The sequence below is a fragment of the Saccopteryx leptura genome, chromosome 1 (assembly GCF_036850995.1).
Source record: "Saccopteryx leptura isolate mSacLep1 chromosome 1, mSacLep1_pri_phased_curated, whole genome shotgun sequence".
Classification (NCBI taxonomy): domain Eukaryota; kingdom Metazoa; phylum Chordata; class Mammalia; order Chiroptera; family Emballonuridae; genus Saccopteryx; species Saccopteryx leptura.
Genome location: NC_089503.1, coordinates 230,816,745 through 230,843,964, shown reverse-complemented (window position 1 = coordinate 230,843,964; position 27,220 = coordinate 230,816,745). Strand labels below are relative to the sequence as shown.

The following is a 27,220-nucleotide window of genomic DNA, read 5'->3' as shown; positions in this document are numbered from 1 at the left end:
AAAAAAGAAACTCTGATGGCAAGGTAAATCTTTAAAAGAATTTGTTATAGAAAGAGTAATTTATAAAAGTGCTTCTTTTTATATCTAATACCTAGACCTTTTACATGTGACTAAACTTATAGTTAATTTCAAATTAAAAGTCTATCTGACCATGACCCATTTTTTTGAGTCTCTTTGTTTCTATTGATCCAGAAGCATATTATACCACATTTCATTTAGAATGCACATTTCCCTTTGCTTACAAGCATTCTGAGGCCCTGGCCAGTTGTTCAGTTGATAGAGCATTGATCTGGTATGTGGCTGTCCTGGGTTTAATTCTCTGTCAGGGCACACAGGAGAAGCAACCATCTGTTTCTCCACCCCTCTCTCTCCCACTTCTTTCCCTATTGTCCTCCTGAAACCAGTGGATTGATTAGTTCAAGTGTGGTCCTGGGCACTGGGGATAGTTCTGTGGGAGCATGTCAGCCTCAACTGCTAAAAGTAGCTTGGTACTCGAGAATTGGCTCTAGATGGGGCTGCCAGGTGGATCCTGGTCTGGTAGCGTGGGGGAGTCTCTCTCTCTAATCTCCCCTCTTCTCACCTAAAAAAAAAAACAAAAAAAAACCAAAAAAAACATTCTGAGGTCCTTGCTTTGAATATTGAGTGACTGTATTAACAAAAATCACAAGTGGTGTGATGGTCATGGGCCTATTCAACACTAGTCCCGGAAGCTTCCAAAGAAACAGTAAATGGGCACTGAGCCTCACATATTAAAGAAGCATATGAATGTAATACAAATCACTTTATAAGTAAATGTTGAAATTTTAAAAACTCTGCTCCATGATGTGATCCAAAAATAGAAGTCCTGGTCCTATGCTAGAAAAAACTGCCAAAGCACCAAATCTTTGAAAAACACATGCATAGACCTGAGAACAGCCCCCAAAATGTGTTCTTCTTTATCCTCAACTTAGTTTGTTACTTTCACATCACTGAAGAAGCTTTGAAACATTTAATACATTTAATATTTAATGTGCCTGACTAACTTATTTTATTTTTAGCAAAAACTGTGTGTCATTTCAGCTGACATTTCTTTGAGATTCAGAGTGGATATAAGTAAACTAGAAAAAAACAACTGTATTATATATTCACAAATGAAAATAGGTATTGGCAAAAGGCAATAAGTTCAAAAAGCTACTAGACAAATAGAACAGTGAGGGTGGAAGTTAGAAATTCAGAGAGAGAGATAATGTTGGCAGAGATGCTCATTCTTCATTTACTCTGTCTTCTTTCTCCAGATGAACGTTCCTCATTCTTCATCACTAGAGAGCAATCTTCTCCCCTATGTGTCTCCTATGGGACGTTAAAGGTTCAGGATACCTCCCTTTACTGCTTTTCAAAGGAAGACAACTCAAGATATGAAAAAAAGTATTTTTAACAAGTTAAGAACTTATTAATGTAAATAAAATATCAGAATATATCGAAGGTTATAATACAAAAAATAAAAGACTTGGTTCCTCCAGCCACTGGTTTCGATTACGGGAAATAGATGTATCAAAAATTTCCTATGTATCTTCCAGAAGGTTATGCTTATAGCAACGTGTGTGTGTGTGTGTGTGTGTGTGTGTGTGTGTATGTGTTCTTATTATCCAAATAACACCTTACTCTGTAAAACCATTTAAAAATTGAGGGTGATTCCATTCATATGTCATTTGCTCATTTAACACTGTATCTTTTTGTATCATTATGTACAATATCTAGTTTTTCATGGTTGTATAGAGTAATGGACTATTTTAACAGTTAAAAAATAATAGTTAATATTAATAAGGGTTTAATATTTTAATAATTGTATAAAATGTTCCATGGTAAGAAGGCTCTGATTTATTTTATTATCCCACCATTGATAGAAATTAGTATTTTTGTAAGTTATTTGCTGTTGTTTTGTTTTCTATGTAATTATTTCTGTACCAGTTACGCCTCAAGATAGGTCTCTGGGTATCGATGCCAGTAGTTTTATTGTTTTGAGCTTTTCTCTAACCATATTAAAATTGTTCTCACAGCAAACTGTTCCTATCATAGAATATCATCTTGGCTTCTCAGGTCCACTTAACACTGATGATCTGGAAGCAATGCTTACCTTGCCTTCCTCACTTTTAACCTAATTCTAGTCAATTGTGTCCATGTGCCTTAAGCACAGAGTTTTAACCAACAGGCAGTTCCTTCTTCTCCCTGTGGTGAAGCTCAGAGCATTTAACTAACCCACATGCCTGGAAGGTTATAGACTGGGGTTAGATGAATTAAAAGTCTGATCATTTAGTACTAGACATTTTCCAGTTCATCAGTTACCTCTGAAACACAACAGAGAACAAATACTAGCCAGTTAAAAACTGCAGATTCACGGTTGCTGGCCATGATGTGGGATCAGGCGTCCCACCAGGTTCGAGCACAGATCATTACTGGATCTTTAGTAGGGAAGTTCAGTAATGGGCAAGCTGGTTTTGACACCATGTTCACCAAAATGTATTGCTGAAAATTTTAGCTGGCCACCTCAACTAGTCTTATTGACTGACTGAAAGTAAAATGTGTGAAGCTCATGGTTATTAGTGTTCAATTGAACACAAAGTTTAAGGGAACAAGCCACAAAGGAAAAGTTTATCTGCAAGCTGACAATAAACATGAGGATACTGACCAACTGGCCGTGTTCCTTTTAAGGCTTATGCATTGCAACACACAGAGAAACACACAGCTCTACTCAGTTTTTGCTACCTCTGAGGTATCTATTTTGGATGAGGATATATTTGGTGGGACTACAATAGCTGCATTTTCCCTGCCCCAAAATTCATACAAGGAACAACACTAGGGCTTCTCCATCGTCATTGTTATGGCCTCGAATAAAAGCCTTGTCACTAGGGTGGAGGCAGGAAGGTCCTAGAACGCAGTACTAGCGACAGCATCTGAATTCCCTCCTCTGCCGCTGATTGGTTCAAAACTAGGAGTCAGAGACCAGCCTCCTGCAGCTCGACTCGCCATTGGGTGGGAAGGGGTGGCAATCAAGGCCGCAGACACCGCCGCACGCATTCCAGCTCTATGCTGCTGCTAGGGTCCTGTGGTGCTGTCTCCTCTGCTGCCGCTGCTCGGGTCCCTTTGGCTGTTCCTCTCCGAGGGGGCTGCCTCCCCAGCTCCGGGCGCAGATACCATGGTGAGTGCTCTCAGCCGGGTCAGGCTGAATTCCCGCACGGTAACTGGACCGGACCTGGCTGCCCAAGAGAACTGGCCGCGCCCCTGGAGCGAGGCGCGGAGGCTCTTGGAGCGCACCGCTGGTCGGGCGGGAGCAGCCTCGCCGTGCGCCTGTGTTCGGGGCTGGGAAGGTGGGGACTCCGGGGGCTGCGTCGTGGACGGCGGTTGACTTTGCTTCCCAGGGGGTCCGCCGTGCCGCGGCTTCCCGACCTCGGGAAGGGGGCGTGCGGCCGGGGCGCGGGGGCTTCCCGGGTCCGGGCGGCTCCGCGGGTGTGGGAGGCTCGCGCCGGCGTGGGAGGCACAGGGTTTGCGTCCCCGTTGCCGCGCTTTGCTGCCGCCCAGCCTGCCTCCCGGCCGTGACAGGTGAGCGGGGTGAGCAGGGAGCGCGGGGGCGGGTGGGACGGTGATGGAGAGGATTTGCCCTGGACTGGGGGCGGGGGGTGCGCCCGGGACGCCCCTCTTTAGCAGCGAGTACCCCGAGTAGACTGGACCCAGAGGGCGGGGTACGAGGTGAAAGCGTGACGGCGGCAGTGAGTTCGTTCTCGCCCTCAAGCCCCTTTCCACCCGCAGCGGGTCCGTGACTCGGGTCTCTCTGTCCCCGCAGTACGGATTTGTGAACCATGCGCTGGAGCTGCTGGTGATACGCAATTACGGCCCGGAGGTGTGGGAGGACATCAAGTAAGTGGTCGGACCCTCGAGCGTGGGCTCCGCGCCGGCGCCGCGTGGGGAGGGTGCCCCGGCGGCCCGGGGCGCTGCCGCCCGCTCCTCGGCTCATTCTCTGCTTCCTGCTCGGGTCGCGGACGCGCATCTCGAGGATGCCTCCGCTCGAAGCTCCGGCCGCAGCTGCGCTCCCACGCTCCGAGCCGGGACCCGGGGAGGAGGGGCAGCGGGGCGGGGCGAGCTGCGCGGCCGAGAGCCAGGGGAGGGCGCCTCGGGGCGACCGCGGCCTCCCGACCCGCCGAGCGTGGGAACGCGCTGCCAGCGCCCGGCGGCGCCCAGGCTCTGCAGGCCCGGCGGCTCCCACGCGCGGAAGGGCCCGGGGGACCACAGCGGCCTCCGCGACGTTGAAGTTCCCAGAGGCTTTAGAAACAAACGGAAGACCTTGGCTCGTTTTAACATGTACACACCTTGCAGACACGTAAAAATTGCTAAGCCTTTTCCGGTATGCTCAAACTCTCTTTTCTTGAGACTATTTCTTGAGCAACTGTGACTCATACATTTACTCACTATGAAATAAAATGAAATTAGAATGTTTGCTCTTTTATTTACCCCCAAATCATCCCTCCAAACCTGTTTTCGTTTCTGCTTTGATAAAGGCTGTTAGTTGCAGAAGAGCATCCTAGTTTTAGTCTGGAACTGTGAGCCCAGGGCTCTGGATGGGGAAGTAACCCCAGGCACCCGAGAGTTTAAACCCGTTCAGAGGCTCTGCGGCCACATTGGACGTTTCCATTTAACAGAGGCCTTTCCCATTTTTTTCTCTCGTTCTAGTGAAATTTGCATTTCACTTACTGTATAGGTGACCACAACCAACTAGCTACACTAAAACTGTATGTACGGATTTTCATTTCGGAACAACAATCTGTCACGTGCAAGTAGAGGTGGAGGGCGTGGTTACCTGGGTGGGCAGAGAAGAACACATTGTTATTCTATATTCTCATTTCCTGTCCTCCCTGATTTACACGTTACTATATTAAGTAGGTGATGTTTTCCTGCTAATTTTTCCTAAATACATTAAACTTATTAGCAATCAGGCCTTGTGCAGTTACAAGATAGGGATTTCTTTTGTAAATATGTTTCCTTGGAAATGATCAGAGTTAAATATTAAGCACTAAAATGTAAGCTTTCCTTCCCTGAGTCTGTATCAATGAACATCGTTTCACCACCCATTAGGCATGTCTATGTTACCCACAGGGCACATGGCCATATTATAAAGGGAAGTGAAGACTTGGGAATTATGCAGTTGAATCAAATGAGAATCTAGGCACTAAAGCATACTTTGAGATTTGAATTTTCTGTGAATCTTATTAACTTCATAATTTTTATTTAGCTTAGTGCAGTTATATAGAAGGCAGACATCAAGAGCAAGATTTTAAACACTGTAATGAGTATAGGGTTATTTTTTAAGCCATTTTCTTTGTGAATTTATGAAAATATCACAGATATTCTTCACATGATGTTTTCTCATCTGCAAGCTAGAAATTCCTGATTTTTCTGGTGAATATGCTATGACAATGAATGTATTTAGAATTTTGAGAACACAGTAAAAGATAGCTATATTGTTCAACAGTCATGTATTTCAACAAGATTTAGAATGTATATCCTACTCATTATCAATTCACATCACCGTTAAATACAGGGATAAAAAGTTATACATCATAGAGATATGTATCAGAATTAAAAACAATTATCAAATGATTTGTACTGGCCAAATTTTTTTCCAAAGAAGGTAAAAATATCTTCAAATACACAAATTACACTGATGTGAGAACTTAACTCTGCAAAATCACACTAAGAATGTTGTTACATTCTACTTTAAAAAAACAAATTACTAACTTTTGATTAAACATCAATATCTTTTCAAGCACTAATGTATCTTTAAGTAGCTTTGAAAGGTGTTCCTAATCTGTTCAAATGCTAATAATTTAAATTATTCAAATATTTTTTTTCTGGCAAAATGAAACAAACAATATAGTTTGTTATTGCTGTTAATAAAATTATCTCAAGGTTTATGTGCCCCTTAAAGGTAAATACTGTTAAACTTGCCTTTGCAATCCAGGTGTTCATTTTGATTCTTTTCGCCCCACACAGCCATTTCGGTGAGCCATCTTGTATTGGGTGCAGTTTAGTATCTGCACTAGAGAACATAAGGTAGTTCAGCTTCCTGTAGAGGGGATTAAAGCAGGTCATTGTTTTCCAACCCAGTTAGTACCCCTGAGGAATTTTTACTAAGAGCTCCTTGCAAGAGTATTTGCTTATTCAAACAGAGATTCTCACTGCTGAGGTAGGTGAGAAGTTGGAGGAGTTTAATTTAAAAATATTCCTTGGGAGATACTGATCCCTACTCCAAACCTCACTCACCCTCTGCTCTAGGGAAGATCACTACAGTGGTCCAAGATACTTTCAGTTGTAACTTTTTAAGAAAAACTGAATATATGAAAAAAAAATTTTTTTTCTTAGTAAGTACCCAACTCCTTTATCTTCATTTTTGGTCTGTGAGAAACTGTGCAAATTGATGTTTATAAAATTTCCGTAATACTTTTTTGATTTAGTAAGAAATGGCCATCCATCCTTCATGAGAAAGGATGTCAAACATTTAATGACAAATAAAACCCTAAGTAACAGATTCCAGACAGAAAGTTCTAAGTGGGTAAGAGCCAAAAACTCTTCATTGTAAACTCAGTATCTACTTACGCTCCCAACAATGTAACCATTTCCCAAGAGGTTTAAATTCTTTTTTTTTTAAAGAAAATTGCCTAGATGTAGGGGAGATAAACTTTCTTTAAAAACATCAGATAGTAAACATTTAGGCCAAGAGTCTATCTTAAAGCTTTATATAGGTGGCTATGTAATTATTAAAATGTAACCATTTAAAAATATAAAAACCATTCCTTGCTCCTGGACCAGACAAAAATAGGTGGTGAACTGAGTTTGATCCAAAAGCTGTAGTTTGCCCACCTCTGATCTAGACCATAAATACATGTAAAAAAATAAATAAATAAAAAATAAAAAGCAAAAGAGACCCCTGAATCTACTTCAAATATTTTGCTGGTTTCCTTTCAGGTTTTAGAATGGTCTTTTATTAGAAGCTATGGTTCCTAAGATATGAGAATAACCAATCATCATTTCATAAATATCATGAAGTCAAGATACACATATTTGAAAAGTACCTTAATATTTGATTTAATCATCTCTGTGACCCGTTCATCAGCTCTGACAAAACTAATCATTGGCTCAAATCACTGGGTTTGATTTTAGATTTTTTTTTAACTTCATTGGAACGTAAAGATGGATTCAAATTTTAAAAAATCTAAGATGATTCAAAGTTTATTGAAAACAATCAAACAAAAACGCCTTTCTAAAAATCAATTATTTTGCTTCCTAAGGAACAAACATTGACTTGAAACACCTAAGTGTTACACAGTGTACTGATTAGCCTTTCTCTAATTTAGCCTTTCTGCTAAAAGATCAGAGATAAACATTGGGGTCAAAATTTTGGTACAAGATTTGAAAATGATGTACTGACACTGTTAGTTGATAAATACTGGAGTAATTTTCCTAGAAGACTGTTAATCATCTTTCTTGTATAAAGAATATATATATGTTTACTATGGTTTTATCTGATTTATTAATATCATAGGGCAGGTACAGTATTCATTGATTTAGTCATTGATTCATTCTTTCACTGATCCAATCATTATTTCATTCTCTAGTTAAGCTAATCTTTTTTAATGAGCCTGGTCTATGTTTTAGACACTTAGGACAGAAAAGTGAATAATATATATAATCTTTACCTTCAAATAAAGTCTAGAAACAGAATGTTTTTAGTCTTATTATTTATTTTTTTTATTTTCCTGCCTGTAATTTAAATATAGAAATATTTGTTTGATAGCAAATAATGATCTGATTTTGACATTAATGTATCTACTTGAATTTGCTAATCACAAATTAATCATTATGGGTCTTATAAGCAAGTGTTTTGCTATAAGCTAATTATGTAACTTTCCAAGTTACCTAATCTCTCCAAGCCTCAACTGTATAAGGAATAAATAATACCCACTTTATAAAGTTGTAATAGGTTGAATAGTGCTTAACATAGTTCTTGATACATAACTGCTTAATAAATGGTAGCTATTGTTTTTTATTTTACTCTAGAACCAAAGTGTTTCAACTTTTCCCTTATCTAGCTCACCTGAAAGATATGAAGCTCTCCTTTAAATAACAATACCTCATGCAAGTCTACATACCACACCAGTCCAAGTGTTCCTTCATCACTCAAGGATAAATAGCAACTTCACTGTCATTTTAATTTTTTTTTTCTCTCTTATTCATTCCATAAAGCTGGCACCAGTTTTTTGTGTTTTGTCTTTGTTTGTTTATTTTTGTTTTTTTTTAATCTGTAGAGCCTCTTAGATGCTATTCTTTCCTTCTGGCTTTTACTACTTTCCCCTTCGCTACTCTCATAGCCCCATAGCTGGGTTCTCCCTGTCTGACTGGCCTCACTTCTGTCCATTCTTCAGGTAACAGAAAGCATGTTACTTCCACCTCGCTGTATCTCTGCTCAGTTCTGCTTTGGAATCAGTCTTACATTATGTATTTCTAGTCTCCCTCCCTCAAGCCCATTTGTTGTTTAAAAATGCAGCATAAGTTCTTAATATTCATTTTATCAAAACAAATTAAATAAAATACTGTACCATGTTTTAATCAGGTTTTTGTACTCATGAGGCTATATAATGACATTTCTATCTTTCCGTACCCTTGCACGGGTAAGTTTTAATATATTAATGGCCCTTCATATAATAAACGCTGTTCAATATTTTCAAAATTCTTTTCTCTGTCATTTCAGTTCAGTGCTACAATACCCATTTGAAGGAGGAAGGGCTTTTCTAGCTCAATTCCCTTCCCTTCCCCAGATTTATGGAGATATAATTAACTATAACATTGTGTAAGTTTAAGGTGTAAGATGCGTTGATTTGATACATTTGTAAATTGTAAAGTGGCTACCACCATAACATTAGCTTTCACCTCCATCCCTTTACAGAGTTACCATTTCCTTTTTGTGGTGAGAACATAAAGATCTATTCTCTTAGCAACATTCCAGCATATGATACAGTATTGTTATCTATAATCAACTTGTTAATCTTATATCTGGTTGTCTGTACCCCTTGAGCAATAGCAACCTATACCCCACCCCCCCGGCCTGGTTACCACTACTCTACTCTCTGTTTCTCTGAGTTTGTTCTGATTAGATTCCATGTACAAGTGAGCCCAATGCTTTTTATGACTGTCCTGGGTAATTACATACTGCAAGCTGAAGAGTCAGTACTGCAATGCAGCTCTTTTGGTGCCATGCTTATTCCTCCTTTTAAAATAGAAATAGGAGCTAATGTAGTATATATACAAAAATGAAACCATATTATTTTTTTTCCTTATTTTTCAAGTAAGAGGAAGGGAGATAGAAAGACAGATTCCAACATGTGGCCGGACCAAGATCCACTCAGCAACCCCCATCTGGGGCTGGATGCTCTGCCCATCTGGGGCCATGCTGGCAACTGAGCTATTTTTAGCACCTGAGGTGGAGGCTCCAGGGAGCCATCCTCAGCACCCAGGGCTGATGTTTTTGAACCAACCAAGCCATGTCTGTGGGAGGGGAAGAAAGAGAGAGAGAAAGAGAAATGGGATAGAAAAGCAGATGGTTGCTTCTGCTGTGTGCCCTGATGAGGAATCAAACCCCTGGACATCCACATGCCAGGTTGATGCTCTACCACTAAGCCAACTGGCCAAGGTCACCATATTAATTTTTGTACCCAGAAACTTCCTCAACACAAGCAAATGAATATTCAGACATTTAAAAATAGGTAAACTAGATAATAGTTAGGCTCAAGACCTGAAAGGGCACTGTATATAAGTTATTTGTATAGGTAGAAATAGATAACTAACTGTAAACTCTTCACAATACCTGCCAGTGAGCTCTTCACATGCTGCATAGGGCTCTCCCAGAACCTGGACCGTGTCTGGTGAGCAGCATGGAGCCCAAGTGAAAAACCAGGTCATTGTCTTACCTCAGGGTTTTACTTTGACGTTCTGAGGTAACCTCAGAAATCAAGCTGGGTCTTTGTTTTCCTTGCATTCTGCAACTTTTGAGAATTAAACAAAAATCTTAGAAAAATTATATTGGGTGGGTCAAGAAGAAGTATTCCGCATTATGATGAGCACGAGAGGATAAATCAGAAAATCTGTATTCTCCTTAAAATATCCAGATCTAATTATGGCTAATACTAACTAGACATTGCTGCTGTTCAAAAGGGACAATGCCCTTTTAACTCTTTCAATAGCAAATGTTTCTCCTCATTGTGTTGGAAACTGATAGTTCTGGGTGGATACTCTGCAAACATCAACAGGAAAACATGCTTAAAGAAATCGGTGTGACCGGCTCAGTTCAGAGGATGACAACTCGGAAGACCTGAGTGCTTGCAGCCTTTCCATTGCTATTTTGCTACTTTTCTCATTAAAAAGGAAACAGTGGGGGAAATGGGGTCTTTATGTCTAACAAAATGGAGCACTTTTTTCTATATCAAAAGATATTGAGGTTAAGGAAGTTTCCACTACAGGTAAAGGTAAACATTCTGTAGTATTTATTGTACCTTCTTGTTACTGTTATTCTGGTCTATTTGCCCTTCATTATTGAATCATGAAATATGAAATTGGTGCTTCACTGAAATTCTTTGTGGGCAGTCTTCAAGTCACTGAAACACGGGGACTCTCCGTTCTCAGGTCCCAGTTGCTGTCAGCACTTTAGCCTCATGGACCTCTTCTCTGTTCCTGAAGCACACTGAACTTTTACAGGTGTTAGGATAACAAAAGCCTGTGCTTTTCCTCCCTCTCCCCACCCTTCCTACACCTTAAGGGAAGCCTTCTGTCCCCTCCAAAACTGTACTTTTGCCACACTGTACATGCAACAGTTTATAGTTATGTATTTCTGCTATTTGACTAATGTCTGTCTTGACTCACTAGTCTCTATGTAGTCTTTATATAATTATTATAACTATTGTCTAAGGCAGCGATTTTCAATCCTTTTCATCTCTTGGCACACATAAACCAATTACTAAAATTCGGCACACCAAAAATATACGTTTTGGCCTACCTGACCAAAAAAAATAGGTATAATTTTGATTCATTCATACCAGACAGTTGTTGTGTTGGCTATTGTCATGTTTTTATTTGACAATGTAAGAGAAAAGGGGTGAGTGCCCCAACTAAGTAGTCAGGTATTACATGTTTTAAAGTTTTTTGCTGCACACTGGCTGAAAATTGCTGGCCTGGTAATAGCCCGCATACACAGGGTTCTAAGTGGATTCGTTTTTCTGGTGAAGCTACTGAAAAAGGCTCGTTTGAAACGTTTATTCATGTGTTTTCATAATCCCAGCCACTGGTAATGAAACTCTCACATGATAAGCTGGACACAGTCAGAAAACAAAATGCAGTATATCAAGAGTGATGTTGACGTTTCCAAAGTCCGCGTCACTCCTGAGAGCATTTACTGTTACTGTTTACAGTCCTTGGATGAGCAAACACATTGAATTGAATAGACTGACTTTTACCAACTGAAAGGGGTCCAAGAAGAAAGCCATTGCTACATTTAAAGGGCCTCCCTCGTTGGCAGCTCTTTCAAGCTAGAGTCTGCCCTCCAGTGATTCAGACTCTGTGAGAATCATTGGATTGGGCTATTGAAAATTGAGAGGCCATTAATGCTTCATACCCACTCACAAAAACAAACAAAAAACACACAAAAATATACATCTTTAATTTTAAAGATGTTATATATAGTTATTAGCTGTGTTTATTGTGGAAATTTTTAATTTTTTTTTATTTGTCTTTTTTCGAAGTGAGAAGCAGAGTGTGTGTGGGGGGGTAACAGACTCCTGCCTGCGTTCAACAGGGATCCACCTGGCATGCCCACTAGGGGGTGATGCTCGGCCCCTCTGGTGTGTTGCTCCGCTGCAATCGGAGCCATTCTAGTGGAGGCCATGGAACCGTCCTCAGTGCCCAGGCCAACTTTGCTCCAATGGAACCTCGGCTGAGGGAGGAGAAGAGAGAGATAGAAAGGAAGGAGAGGGGGAAGGGTGGAGAAGCAGATGGGCGCTTCTCCTGTGTGGCCTGACAGGGAATTGAACCCAGGACCTCCACACGCTGGGCCAATGCTCTACCACTGAGTCAACCAGCCAGGGCCTCGGAATTTTTTATTTTAATAATAGACACAAGCCAGTATTGTTTGATTTTTAGTAGGGACTTTGTAAACACATGAAGGAAATCTTTTTAATTCCTTCACTTCTTTTAAAACATGCACACATCTATTAAATACTATGTTCTACTGCAGGCACTTGGGTTAGGCATCAGTGATTCAAAAACCAAAAACCAAAACCCGAAAATACACCATATATACCTACTATTCTTTTGGGTAAGGGTAATTTGTGTAGATAAATGATCAGTTTAAATTCCAACAAATAATCATCTCTAAAATTAAGTAGGAGGAAATGAATTGCTACTTTGAAAATTTTCATTTATGCCTACTCAATTTTAAACACTCACTGTAGGTACAAATACAAGAATATGATGATCATTTTGTCCCCAGGTGAGAGTTTGTCCTCAATGACCATATTGCTGGGAATTCTTCCGTTTATCACTCCGTTTGCACTGTCAAGTCTCCTGCTGAGGTTAATGGATTAAACCAATTTTTATAACGGTTTTTAGTATCTCCAATTAGCCTTCCCCCTGAAAAGGGAAGAAGATGAAGAATGGACGTCAGAAAGAAGAGAAATGGGTCCAGAAAGATTAGGTCATAAAGACAAATTCTGCCTTCTAAAGTCTTAACTTCAGGAAGCCTCCATGCTGGCTCTATTTCATATTGCCTCCGGTCCCTTGCTCCGAGATCCTTCCTCTTATCCCTGTATACTGATCTGCTTTCTGTTGTAGCATTGTCACCCCACGCTGAAGCGACCCCGTGCTAAGTCACTATGAGGGCAGGAAAATGTATTTATTTTGTTTTTCGGTGTATTAAAAGTGCTTAGAAAAGTACCCGGAGCATAACAGATGTTCCAATACAGTGTGTCCGTAAAGTCATGGTGCACTTTTGACCGGTCACAGGAAAGCAACAAAAGACGATAGAAATGTGAAATCTGCACCAAATAAAAGGAAAACCCTCCCAGTTTCTGTAGGATGATGTGGCAGCATGTGCGCATGTGCAGATGATGACGTAACACCGTGTATATAGCGGAGCAGCCCACGGCCATGCCAGTCAAGATGTGGATGGTACAGAGGAAAGTTCAGTGTGTTCTGTGGCTCGCTAAACTCAAATCTGACCAAAGTGCAACGTGAATATCAGCGCATTTATAACGAAATGCCACCACATAGGAATAACATTACTCGGTGGGATAAGCAGTTGAAGGAAACCAGCAGTTTGGTGGAGAAACAGTTCTAGTAGGCCATCAGTCAGTGACGAGTCTGTAGAGGCTATACGGGATAGCTACCTAAGGAGCCCTAAAAAATCTGTGCGTGAGCCCACATTGAACTGCACTGAATAGGTATGAAGCTGGAAGAGTTTTCCTTTTATTTGGTGCAGATTTCACATTTCTGTTGTCTTTTGTTGCTTTCCTGTGACCAGTCAAAAGTGCACCATGACTTGACGGACACACTGTTATATTTGGCAAAATGCTTTCTCTGGGGCTGGGGGTGGGGGTAAAGGACATTGATGGGAAAGAATAAAGAGTGAGCCAAAGTTCCCAAAGATTTTTAAGATAAATATAAATAAGGAATCCTACCTATTTTGCATAATTCATTGGAATTCAGTGTAAAATTCGTAATGGAAATGATTATTTCCTTTCATGTCTTACTGTTTATATTTCAGCCTCCCTCCAGAGAGCATGTTGGGCCAATCAGTCCAGGAAGTAAAGCTTTAAAGATAAGAGAGATTATTTTATTAAAACAAAAGATAGGAAAGAAAGGATGCGTTGATTCCTGGTTAAGGGAAATCTAGGGAAATGGCTATTCCGCTATTTTATTTAGAGAGACTTTGTGTTCTATTTGTACCTCATTCATTTAATGGCTGTTATGGATTGATGTTTCTGAGAAGCTGAGTTTATTACAGAAATTTATGTCATTTGATTTATCCCAAATGGAAGAAACAAAACAGGGCACAGTGTACTTTATTTTATATTTAATACTATATATTTATATTTTTTCATTAATTTATTATTTTATATAACTTATTAATATTATATTGAATACATTTAATTTGTAATTATATATTTAATTAAAATCTGTTTACATTTTATTAGAATTTCCTAAATCACTAGCTTCAGAATTCCAATCTGTAGACCAATGCTGCTTCATAATAAAATCAGAACAAATAGGCTGTTCATATCCTTCACATCAGCAATTCCATTTCTAGATATTTATTTTATTTTACACAGAAATAGTTATCAGCTACAAAAGATTCATCACAACATTGTTTGTATTTGTGAAAGAAAAGAAGGCAATCTAAACATCTAATATTTAAGCATGAACAACTTGAATATAATAGTATTGGTAATGCTTATCTCAGGAAAGTGGAATATTTTTTTTAAGTTTTGTCTTTTTTCTTTTTTTTTAAGACAGAGAGAGACAGTAAGAGGGACAGCCAGGGACAGAGAGGCAGGAAGGGAGAGACATGAGAAGCATCAGTTCTTTGTTGTGGCTCCTTAGTTGTTCATTGATTGCTTTCTCATATGTGCCTTTACTGAGGGGCTATAGCAGAGCGAGTAATCCCTTGTTCATGCCAGTGACCTTGGGCTTCAAGCCAGTGACCTTTGGGCTCAAGCCAGCGAGGATGGGGTCATGTCTAGGAACCCACGTTGAAGCCAGCAACCCCGCGCTAAAGCTGGTAAGTCCGCGCTCAAGCCGGTGACCTCATTTTCGAACCTGGTCCTCTGCGTCCCAGGCCAAGGCTCTATCCACTGAGCCACTGCCTGGTCAGGCTAAAGTTTTGTCTTTCTTCACAAACAGTCTCTGACTTACCATTGTTTGACAAGATTTTTTTTGACTTTGCGATGGTGGGAAGATGATATGTGTTTAGTAGCAACCATATTTTAAATGTTGACCCTTTCTCAGGCTAGTGATGTGTAGTCCTGTGATCTCTTCTGATGGTGGGCAGTGGCCACGGGCCCCCGCCAGCCATGTGATGGCAATGGTGAGGGTAACAACTGAAACTCCACAGCAGGGGTCCCCAAACATTTTACACATGGGGCCAGTTCACTGTCCCTCAGTCTGTTGGAGGGCCGGACTATAAAAAAAACTGTGAACAAATCCCTATGCACACTGCACATATCTTATTTTAAAGTAAAAAAAACAAAACAGGAACAAATACAATATTTAAAATAAAGAACAAGTAAATTTAAATCAACAAACTGATCAGTATTTCAATGGGAACTATGGGCCTGCTTTTGGCTAATGAGATGGTCAATGTGCTCCTCTCACTGACCACCAATGAAAGAGGTGCCCCTTCCAGAAGTTCAGCGGGGGCCGGATAAATGGCCTCAGGGGGCCACAGTTTGGGGACCCCTGCTCCACAGTGTACTGTGTTGCCAGCTTGTCTTACATACTGTACTCCAGAGATTACATAAAATAGCACTTTATTATAAAATAAGCGTTATGTTAGATGACTGTCCAATTGTAGGCTAATGTTAAGTGTTCTGAGCACATTTATGTTAGGCTAGGTTAAGTCTATTAAGTGCTTTTTTGACTTACCATAATTTTAACTGAAAATAGGTTTATTGGGCCATACCCCATCATAAGTCAAGGAGCATTTGTATCTTATATTTTTATACCAATAGAAATTAGAATGCATAAGATATATATATATAAAATAGCATTTATCAAAAAGTAAGTCAGTGTTTATAGACTATATTGTAATTTAGGGATATTTTACTGATTTTGAGTATTAAAACATTGAAGTTTTAAAGTTATGTTTCTTTCAGTTAATAGCTGTGTTTGTTCAGCAGAAAGGGAGGAAAATTTCACATCTTATATGTAGCTCTTTAAATTATTAAATCTGTAGACATAGGAAGTACTGTGGTCATTAGTAATATATTTAATTCTTCAGCTGCTTAGAACACGCGTGCACATTTTATGTCTTTCCAGTTGTGAAAGGTGGTTATATTATTGCTCCCACTTTAGGAAAGAGGGGTTTAGTGCACAGGTGCTTATGTGATTTGTCCACATTCATTTGGATTGTGGGCTCTGAAGTTCAAATTTCCATACCTCCCAAATCATGCTTTTTTTCCCCCCACATGCACTGCTATGCATAACTGCAGGCAAATAAATGATATGCTCTGAGGAACACAGGGTCTTTAAAGATAATCTTCCGTTCCACCCGACCGAAGACATGCCACTGTTTGCAATACTTCCCTTGAGCAGACCCTGGTTTTGTCATCAGGAGCAGCAGCTGTGATAATGTAGCTTCCCAGGGAGAGAAAGTGGTTGTGACTCCACGTGGCCCGTCTTGGCAGCACTTATGGAGCTATTTCGAGCTACTGTGTTGAAAGTTTACCTAATAATAGTGGGTAGTTTCTCTTGTATTCTCCTGGCAGTGTCCAAGGATTTAGAAGAGTTGGATTGAGAGTCAGAGATTGACATCTCAGCTTCACATATTTTTGTGAACTTAACATTGGAAGAGATATCTGGGAACTTGTCATTTTTTTTTTCTATAGCTGGCAATATTTGAGACAATAGATTTTTCCTTCCCCTTTGGACACTTGCTTGAGAAAAATAATCCAAATCCTATCAAAATAAAGATATGTGTACTAACATGACAACTATTAAAAATTACTGTAACGCCTGCTCATTAACACTGCACATTTTACGCTACTGTAGTTAATAAGCCAAGGATACATCAGAAGATGTTAGCAGTCCCCTTGGCACTCAGACTTTAATATGTTTAAAACACAGCTCTTGATCTGACCCACCCCCACCGCCACCCCCGTCCACCTCCAATAATCTTTCCCATTTCGGCCACTGGTAACATCTATCCAGCTGCTCAGGCCCAAACCTCAGTGTTGTCCTTGTGTCCTTTCCTTCTCCCACATGCTGTGTCCAGTCCAGCAGCAGGTCAGGTGGAACCGGCCTTCAGAAGATATCCAGATATGGACCAATTCTCACCCCCTCCGCTTCCTCCACTCTGAAACAAGTCACTGGCATTTTTTCATCAGAATGTTGGCCATAGTCTGACTGGTGTCCTTGCTCTATCTTGAACCCTTTGGTCTATTCTTAATGCGGTAGCAGGATTGATCCTTTTAACCAGCTCACCTAGACTTCGTACTCATCACAAGTGCTGATACCCTCCATCTCTGATCCGTTCCCTCACAGCTACTCTGTCCGGCCTCTGTTCCAGCCACAGTGGCCTCTGCTGTTGTTCCCACTCCCCACATCTGACTCCCATCCCCCCAGACTGCTCCCATCTAGCCCTTTGCCCAGAACATACTTGCCCAGATGGCTCATGGCTCACTCCCAGGGCCCCTTCAGACTTCACTCGACTGAGCCAGTTTCTCAGTGTGGCTTCCAGCTATTGTACTTCAGCCCCCTATCCCACCACCCAGCTCTATTTTATTTTATTGTCTAAACAACTTACCATTGCATAGATGACTTACTAGTTTTATTCCCAGTTTGTCTCCCCTCCTGGAATATGCATGTTCCAGGAGCTTTATTTTTGTTTATTTTACTAAACACTGTAGTCCCAGTGCCTAGAACAGTGCCTGGCATGTACAGGAACTAAACAAAAATTTTGCTAATTATTTATTAAACCAAAAGTTATTTCTTGATTATATTTAGTATCAGGTGTTGTATTGGGTGTTAAAGTACTATGTAAATGTTAGCCCTGCTAAAATATACTTACCTACGTCATTTTAGTTTGAAGAGGGGAATGTGAAATCATTTCCTCTTCATCACTAGGCTTTTAAGTACAACACATTGGTTTAAACAAATTTTCCAAAATCAAATTCTACGTCAGATATAAAACCATTGTTTACAGAATTACTGTAACTATAGTACCTACTCTTGTTTTTATAGTACCTACTCCAGCTTGTTTTCCTGTTTCTCATTTTTGTTTTCCAGAAAAGAGGCACAGTTAGATGAAGAAGGACAGTTTCTTGTCAGAATAATATACGATGATTCTAAAACATATGATTTGGTGGCTGCTGCAAGCAAAGTCCTCAGTAAGTTGAATGTGACTCTCCTTCTTTGGCCGAGTTAGACAGAGACTTCCAAAGGAATGCGTGGTCCAAGATCACACTGCAGAGTTGGGCAGATTGTACATTTCACAATCCTAGTTGGGAAGACACTTCCGTATAATGTTAGGCTCAGGTTATGCTGAGTCTTATGATTATTTTTACAAACTCTATAGAGAAGAGAGGAGTTCACTGCTCCTCCCCACAGTAGAAAAAAAGATATTGTTTCATAATGTAATAAGTTAATAATGCAATAACTTGTATTACAGTGTCAATAACACAATTTGCACAAGTGCAGTATGTAGAAAATATTCCCAAATCTCTTTTGTAAACACAAGTGTTGTTAACTATTGGTAAAAGAAGCGGGAAACAGAGCTACATCAGACAAAACTCATGCAAAGAAGGTAAAATTTAAAACAAAAATGCTTCATGGAAAAACGTTTTTATCAAACTAGTGTCTCATTCTCAGAGTGCTTAATTTATAACTGGGTTATAGTCTGGATCAAAAAAGAAAGAAGCTTCTTACCTTTGCCAAATGTAACTAGAAGAGCAAATACTAGCTTACTGCAGAATACAAGAATTACAAAAAAAAATGGCAAATTGTTAATAATAAGAAAAGTAGTTAACCTTATTAGAAATTAAACACAAATACAAAATAATTTTTAATATAAATTTATCAGTTTTTAAAAATTAAATATCTAATGCAGTAATCAAGGATAGAGTTTGAAAAGAAATCATACACTTTTAAAAAACCATTCAAACCTTTTAGGAATTTTTCCAAATAAATTATTAGATTTATTTGCATTAAGTTTTATGTGTGCTCTTATTTCAGAGTTACTTATATAATCAAAAATTGGAAAAGCCTACATTTTGAATAAGGTGATTGATTAAATAAATTGTTGCCTACCTATGTTGAATGAGATGGTGATTAAAATTGATATTACAGCAAAAAAATTTTAAAGTTTTAATAAGTAGTAAAAATTGAATATAAACAAACAAATCTCTTAAGATATTAGGGCACATGTTATATGCAACCAATTTATTGAGATATATATTTAGATAAAGAAAAGTAATTTGCACCAAAGTATTAATGTGCGTTCTGGATGATTTTAAAGATCTTTCTGTATTTTTCAGAAAAAATACATTAAAATACATTTTAAAAAGCTCAAAGTTAATTAACTAGTTTGTCATAGAAGCTGAGAAACTAATTGCTTTGCTATTATGTACAAGTTTACACTGTTGTTAATTTGGTAATATGTTGTCTTCTCAGATTTTATTGTATTGTCCTGATCAGAAATTTTTTATGTGATATATATTCACTATGCACAAAAATTGAGAATATTTAAAAAATTTTTATTATGCACTTACCTTAGTTCTTCCTAAATACAATAGTCTACCTATACTGTAATATGTTTTGTTTTTTTGTTACTCTCTCAAACCTATAAACTAGATCTCAATGCTGGAGAAATTCTCCAAATGTTTGGGAAGATGTTTTTTGTCTTTTGTCAAGAATCTGGTTATGATACAATCTTGCGCGTCCTGGGATCTAATGTCAGAGAATTTCTGCAGGTAAGCAATTTGAGGTCATCTAGTCAAAAGCTCTGAATCTGTGATCTTTAAACATGACACTAGCAGCCTTTTGTTCAGTCAGCTGGGTGAGTGACTTGCTGCTGAAATGGAATCATACTGATATTTTTTCTAACTCACATGAAATAATAGTTATTAGGTCTTGAATAACATTTTAGCATATTTGCTTCATATTGTTTCTTTACCTTTGGTTGCTACAATAAAGATGCAAGTTGCTACAATAAAAACTCATCATGGCCTATTGTGGTCTGTTCAAGTGCTTTATTTTTAATGTTTGTATTTGCTGCTGTGGTTTTATATTTAGGCTCTGTGACATGGTCTTCTATTTACTTATTTATTTTGCAAAATATTTCTAGCCTATATAGTGTAATTAAATAGTATGTCAGTATCTATGACGTTCTACCTGAAGCTTGTTGTTTAGGAAAAAGCAGCCTGGCCTTCAGGTGCTCTGTCACCAAAACTAATTTAAAAATCATTACTCCTAGTTATATGTTAATTAATCTACTATAGAAGGGGAAATAAGATAATTTACAAAGTCCATTTCTGGTGAAGGAAAAGATAAATAATGTCACCAAAGGCCTTTGTCTTGTAATCTTGTTAAAATTACCTTAAAAGTTTCTTACTAGTAAAGTATACATTAGATGAAAGACTATTTTTGGATTGTCTGTCCTATTTTAAGCGTAGACCATCTGTGAGACTCTCTTCTTGAAATGTGTTAACATTGAAAATTATGTGGTTATTTGTAAAGGATATTTCCAAACTGGCTGCTGAAAGCAGCCAGATCTTGCTGGAAAATGATGTCAGTGAAATACTAGCTGAACCGCAGCCCAGTTCTGAGGGAATGTAAACGACTTTCAATCCAGCTGCATTATTGATTTAACAGCCAAAATAAGAACTTTGGTGTTTAATCAAAACGTCTGTTGTTTACACAGTGACATTTTTCTTATAAACTTAAAACAGCATTAAATCAAGATGGAAACTGGTTTGCAATCGCCTGCCATGCATTTACCAAACTACTGGTGTCAAAAAAAGCCACCACTTCCAAATGATGTAGTTGCCAGGAGATATGTAAATTAAACTTTAACAGGCTGTATTGAAGTGAATTGTGGTACATGTATTAAAGTTTGTTATTTAAAAGTATTTTGAGACTTTGGATATTTGAATAAATATTTAATTTTGTAATACTGTCACCTTATCAGCGAAGTCTGAGCTTGCATTTTCCTATCTTAATTTTATCTTTCTCTCAACGGCTGTATTTACATAACAAAACAAATGTTCAAATAGTTTTACAAGGTGATTTTGTTTTACTTTGTCTCCTGGTGACATTCTGTGGAGTTGGTAATGGTGCAGTAAGAGAGCAAGCAGCCTCTAGGTGTTTCTCTATGTTCTAGAGCTGCACTGTTCCAGCAGGATAGCCATGAGCCCCATGTGGCTGAATTATGAGAATTCTGCCTCTTTTCCTCGTTTCCCGACACTTCCATGGAGAGTTGACCATTATCTAGAGATGGAATGATTTTCCTGCCTCTCTCATGACTCCTTCAATCTCTTCTCCATTCCAGGATTCCAGTGATTTTTCTGAAATGACAATATATTTTATTATATAATACATATATATATTGCTTAAACCTTTGACTGATTTCCCATTGCTCTTTGGGAAATGTCAAAAATAGTTAAAATGATTGAAACTACTTAGATTTCCTGTCCATTCTCTCTCTTCCTCTCCTCCAGCTCAGCCAAGCAGAACTCCTTCTCTTTCTCTCTCTCTCTCTCTCTCTCTCTTTCTCAGCTTGCTTTCTTTATCCTCTGAGCTTTTGCATCTGCTCTTTCCTTTGTCTGGAACACAGTTCATGCCCCCTTCACCTAGATAAATTCTGTTTATCCTGCCGGTCCAATTACTTCTTCTGGGATGGCTTTCCTCTTCTCTTCGATCTCAGTCAGGGTCATTGACAGTTCCCATATTTTCATGATACATTTCTTTTCCCAGCCAAAGTTGTTCTCACACTGTATTATCATTTCCTGTTTGTTGGGCTGGAATGTAAACTTCATGAAGCCAGAGACCATGTATAATCTCTTAATGATGGCATCTCTACAGATGCAAACTGTTCATATGGGAATGAATGAATTTTTTTTATGAAGATATGCTGTTCGTGTAAAAATAGGAAGCAAATATGCCAGTAGTTTAAGATAGAATCAGAGGAGGCATGGATACATGGAATAGACTGACAGCTGAGGCAGGAGTGGGGGGGGGGGGGGTTGAGGGGGTAGAGGGAACTGGATGAAAGAAAGTGAAAGGATTGAAATTATGGTCCTGTTTAAATATGCAGAGGCATCTCAGTTGGATAATATTACAAATATTCTGTCATAGTTTACTGGGAACACTGGCTCCTTCAACTAATTTTGTCATGGTGGCGGTTTGACCGATTCCCTCAATTGGTGTGCACGGGGTTTCTCTGTTAGTACCTCTATTCAGCCTGAAGCGGGATTTCCATTCACAACAGCTCCAGGTTTGGCCCCTGAAACACAGCACTGTGGTTTGGCCAGCCCACCCGGAGCAATCTGGGATTGATGACTGATCTACAGTCCTTAATGTTTGTGTGAAGTGTTATTTTGGGAAATACGAGAATTTTCCTGAACAGCTGTGAAATTCTAATACTTCCCTAAATTATTTATAATATTTCTTAGGAAAAAAAATGCACCATTTGTTTTATTTTTAACTTTTGAATTTCCAAAGGATCTGTTTTCTCAATACCCAAAATGTCCATTTCTGTAACCTGCAATTATAAATTGACAAGTAACAACTCTTTTTTTTTTTGTATTTTTCTGAAGTTAGAAGCAGGGAGGCAGTCAGACAGACTCCCACATGCTTCCGACCAGGATCCACACGGCATGCCCACCAGGGGGCTATCTTTGGCCGATCTGGGGCATTGCTCCGTTGCAGTTGGAGCCATTCTAGCACCTGAGGTGGAGGCCACAGAGCCATCCTCAGCACCTGGGCCAACTTTGCTCCTATGGAGCCTTGGCTGCAGGAGGGGAAGAGACAGACAGAGAGGAAGGAGAAGGGGAAGAGTGGAGAAGCAGATGGGTGCTTCTCCTGTGTGCCCTGACCGGAAATCGAACCCAGGACTTCCACATACTGGGCCGATGCTCTGCCACTGAGCCAACCGGCCAGGGCAACAAGTAAGAACTTTTAAAGGAAGATAAGTATTATAGAATTCTAACACTATTCTCTTTGAATAACTGGTATATATTTTCACAATTATACAAAATATTGATTCTTGAATATAGTATTACATAAGTGGGATTTTTATCTTTATTATTTTTTAAGGTTTTATTAATTTTAAAAAAAAGAGAAAGGTGGTGGGGATGGAGGCAGGGAGGAGCAGGAAGCATCAACTAGTTGTTTCTAGTATGTACTTTGACCTGACAAGGCGAGGGTTTCGAACCAGCAACCTCTCAGCTATATCGCCTGTGCCATCACAGGTCAGGCTTAAATGGGTTTTTTAAAATATGAGTTTAAAAGCAATGGAATGAGTGAAATATTTTACACAGTTCATTCTATAACTATCTGCCTCTTTCTTTAAAATATTTCTCTTGAGAGGATGGTAATGATAACTATATGTAATTTGAAAGTGTTACCATTTAAATAATTTTAATGACTTATATAACTTATTTTTACATAGGGCCTTCTATTATTTCTGTTAAAAAAAAAAGGCTTTCTGTGTTTTCACTCAGAGGGAGGGCTATTTCTCAAGCAGCAGTTCCGAGGTGAAAAGGCAAGAACAGTCTTGTGAAAGCGTGAACTTCTTCCTTGCTCTCATCTCCTGCTCCGTACACCCTGACCTTGGTGCTTACCCTTAGATGGGGTGGGGTTTTCCACTCTGTGTAGGTCTTTCTGGTTTAAGTTTTTCATGGTCAAATTCTAAACTGACTTCTTTCATAGAAAGCTTAAAGTGGTTTTCAAAATACATGACTCTCCTATGTAAATGTCAGTACTGGTGTTTTGTTTTTTCAGAAATCTGTGGGGAATAAAAAGAAAAAAAATGCGCCACATCCTTTTTCCTTAAAAAAAAAAAAGAGAGAGGTTTACAATGACTGATTTATTAGATGTGTCTCAGATCCAAATTTCAGTATAGTTCTCAAATAACATAGATGACTCCCTCTTTCCTATCCTCTCGGATAAGGATTCTTAGAGACTGAGATATTTCTCTGTCTCAAAACTTTCAAGGTGTGGTCTTCCTCCATCCACTATGTGGGTCCTTCAGGGATTTTCAATTAAATGCCCTGAAAGCAGGAGAAAGAAGTAGTTAGCTTCTGGAAATTGGGCTTCTGTAATTATTTGTGAGCTTGTTTTTTCCATGCATATTACAAAGATGATTTGCATTGATTTTGAAACATTTCAAGATCTTTAATGCCTGGTCTGTGGTGGTGCAGTGGATAAGGCATCAACCTGAATGCTGAGGTCACCAGTTTGAAATCCTGGGTTTGCCTGGTCAAGGCACATATGGGAGTTGATGCTTCCTGCCCCTCCCCCTTCTCACTCCTCTCTCCCCCCCTCTCTAAAGTGAATACATTTTAACAGAATTTTAAAAAATATGGAACTTAAGAGTGTTTCTGAAACTATCAGTAAATTCTTTTTTGTTTCCTAAATCTGTGGAGCGCGCTAAACCGAGGACTTCAGTAGAGTTTCCCAGGATGCCAGCACTGGTTTTACCCTGCGAGCGATAACTGCCAGGTGACAAGATGGACCGGACAAACGGATCGCGGAACTCCTGAGAAAAGGGACATTTGTTTTGCTTATAGATAAACCAGTAGAATGATATCCGAACATTAAAAAATAAAATGACAAACCTCAGAGTGACTTTTTGCCCTCTTGAGGCAGAATAGATGGTAGACCTCCTCTCTCTCCCTTTCCTGCTTCCCAATTTCGTAAAGCCGGGGAGGGTGGAGGAACAGCCCTCGGGGGGGGGTTCCTCGAGGATTCGGGGTTTTCTCAAGGATTCTCAGGGAGCTGCTTGTGCTGGAATATATGTGTGTACTGTTTGCTCTGTTTAATGTGTATATTTCTTTGCAATGTGTATACTTTTCCCCTTGTATACCTCCTTTCATGTGCGTATTTAGAAATAGAACAGAATACCAGTTTTAATTACATAATTCTTGTCCAGAATACATTGCTACAGCCTTGTGGACTAATACTTAGCTGTGTATAGACAGTGTAATACATTATTATAAAATGTAGTCAAGGTTTTGTCTTGGCTATTTTGAGAATCTCTTTTTGTGGCCTTTCATGTGGCTGCAAACAGTTGTAGCCTAACTATAAAAAAGGCACCTTTTTAGCAATATAAATGTACTTGAATAAGAATAATTTAATTATTATTATTATTTTTTTGGCAGAGACACAGTCAGAGAGAGGAACAGACAGAGACTAACAGGAAGGGAAAGAGATGAGAAGCATAATTTTTTGTTGTGGCACCTTAGTTGTTCATTGATTGCTTTCTCATATGTGCCTTGGCCTGGGGGTTGCAGCAGACGGAGTGACCCCTTGCTCAAGCCAGCGACCTTGGGCTCAAACCAGCAACCTTTGGGCTCAAGCCAGCGACCATGGGATCATGTCTATGATCCCATGCTCAAGCCAGTGACCCCGTGCTTAAACTGGTAAGCCTGCACTCAAGCTTGATGAGCCTGTGCTTAAGCCGGAGACCTTGGAGTTTCAAACTTGCGCCCTCCGTGTTGGTCCAAAGCTCAATCCACTGCACCATCACCTAGTCAGACAGAGTAATTTAATTTTTAATCACGAATTCCATTTGTCATAGTAGACAGGCTGTGGTGATCACTTCAATTTTGAAAGGGTAAAACCAAGTTGGGAAAGCTGTAACTTAAGAAATCCCAAGAGTATTTTTGTTTGATACTATCTAAAAAAAAATCAATATTACATTAAGTGGTGTTAAGGCTTTCTGCTGCAAGAAATCACTTTACTTGTCCATTTAATTAAGGGTACATTCAATGAAACAGTATATCTCCAGAGAGTTGGTTACCACAAAGACTTGAAAAATGAACAATCTGACTTCAAATGTTTTACTTTCCACATGCTTTGAAGTGATGAATTTAAGCAACCTGTTATTAGCAACATTAATACCTTTAATTAAATTAAAAAGACTCAGCATTTAGGGTGAAGCATCTATCTATTTGACTCAGAGTAGCTGCACATAGAAATGTGCTGATATAACACACGATGAAAATAGATGAGTATGAAAGTGATATAGGCATACTGAGTTATGGCATATTTAAATAATTTTCAGAGGAAAAATAGAAAAACTAAGATACACATGTCAAATTATTGATTGACTAATTTTTTTCCCTTTAGCCACAGCACAGCAGCTGGGCCTAACAACCTTAGGTAATTTCCTAAATGCATCAGCAACAAGCTCCATTTTGATTTTGTGGAAAATGGAGATAAACATAAAACTTATGATCATTTATTTTTCTCACCAGATTTTCTCTCGTACCTTTTTTTTTTTTTTTGCAACAGCAGCAGAAGTGTAAGGTATCTGGGAGAATTATGAAGATCAGTCTTCACATCTTCCCTTCACAGAAAAGAATTCTCATGACAACTTGTCATAGGAAGAAACCTCCATACTGCTCATACAAGTAAAACAGTTTCAGGACTTAAGTGACTTGTAGTTTATACATCTTCACTTCCAATTCTTGGTGTCTGCCATATTAGATTCCTTTCATGTGGCAATAGCAGCCTCTACAGGCAGTGGGGATGAATTGATGTTTTTGTTAAGAAATGGACTGACTTGATTTACCAGGTGTAATTTTGGGGTAGAAAATAAAAAGCACTTTGCATAAAGGCATTTCCAAAAGAGGCCAGATTCACCCAGTTGAGGAGACTATTGAACCATTTATTCAAATCAGAATGTAAACCTTTATGACATAACTCAGATCTCATTTTTACTTTGAAATCGTTGGATCCTATTTTCCAGTCTGAGTTGTTAGGTCCTTTATTTATGCATCAAGAGCCACTCTGCCCATTCTTTTGTAGAATAAACTATGAACTGCTTGAAGTCAGGGTTCGTGTCATGCAGATTCATAACCAAACCTCTACCCTACCCCCAGCCCACACACGCTAAGAGCATGATATGTAATGAGCATGGGATAACTTGATAGAATGAGTGAATTCTTGAATGGAGGAGAAGGAGACAAAATTAAAACCATGGTACCACAGGTGTGCTGGTAGAGAATTTTGCAGATTTGGGATCCCAATGTTGCCTCATATTCCCTCCACTTTCTTTCTGGTATCTTACTGGCTACGTCTGTTTCCCTGAATTGGCCTCTTTGAGACATTTGGAACATGAACCATAGTTCAATTTTGGCTCATCTCTCGCACCTTTTTTCTATATAGTAAATTCTTTTAGGCTCATGGTATTGTGAAATTGTTGTTTTTCACA

The 27,220-nt window shown here is 39.1% G+C and overlaps 1 protein-coding gene across 1 annotated transcript in view; it reads left to right on the top strand.

Annotated features, from left to right (window-relative positions):
- The first annotated feature begins 3,016 nt into the window (after positions 1–3,016).
- Positions 3,017–27,220, top strand: part of GUCY1B1 (guanylate cyclase 1 soluble subunit beta 1) — a 42,934-nt gene continuing 18,730 nt past the window's right edge. Inside the window, exons 1-4 of the mRNA XM_066387618.1 lie at positions 3,017–3,175; positions 3,818–3,891; positions 18,073–18,173; positions 19,636–19,754. Coding sequence (XP_066243715.1) covers positions 3,173–3,175; positions 3,818–3,891; positions 18,073–18,173; positions 19,636–19,754 — 297 coding nt within the window. The 5' untranslated portion in view covers positions 3,017–3,172. The remainder of the gene's footprint in view (positions 3,176–3,817; positions 3,892–18,072; positions 18,174–19,635; positions 19,755–27,220) is intronic.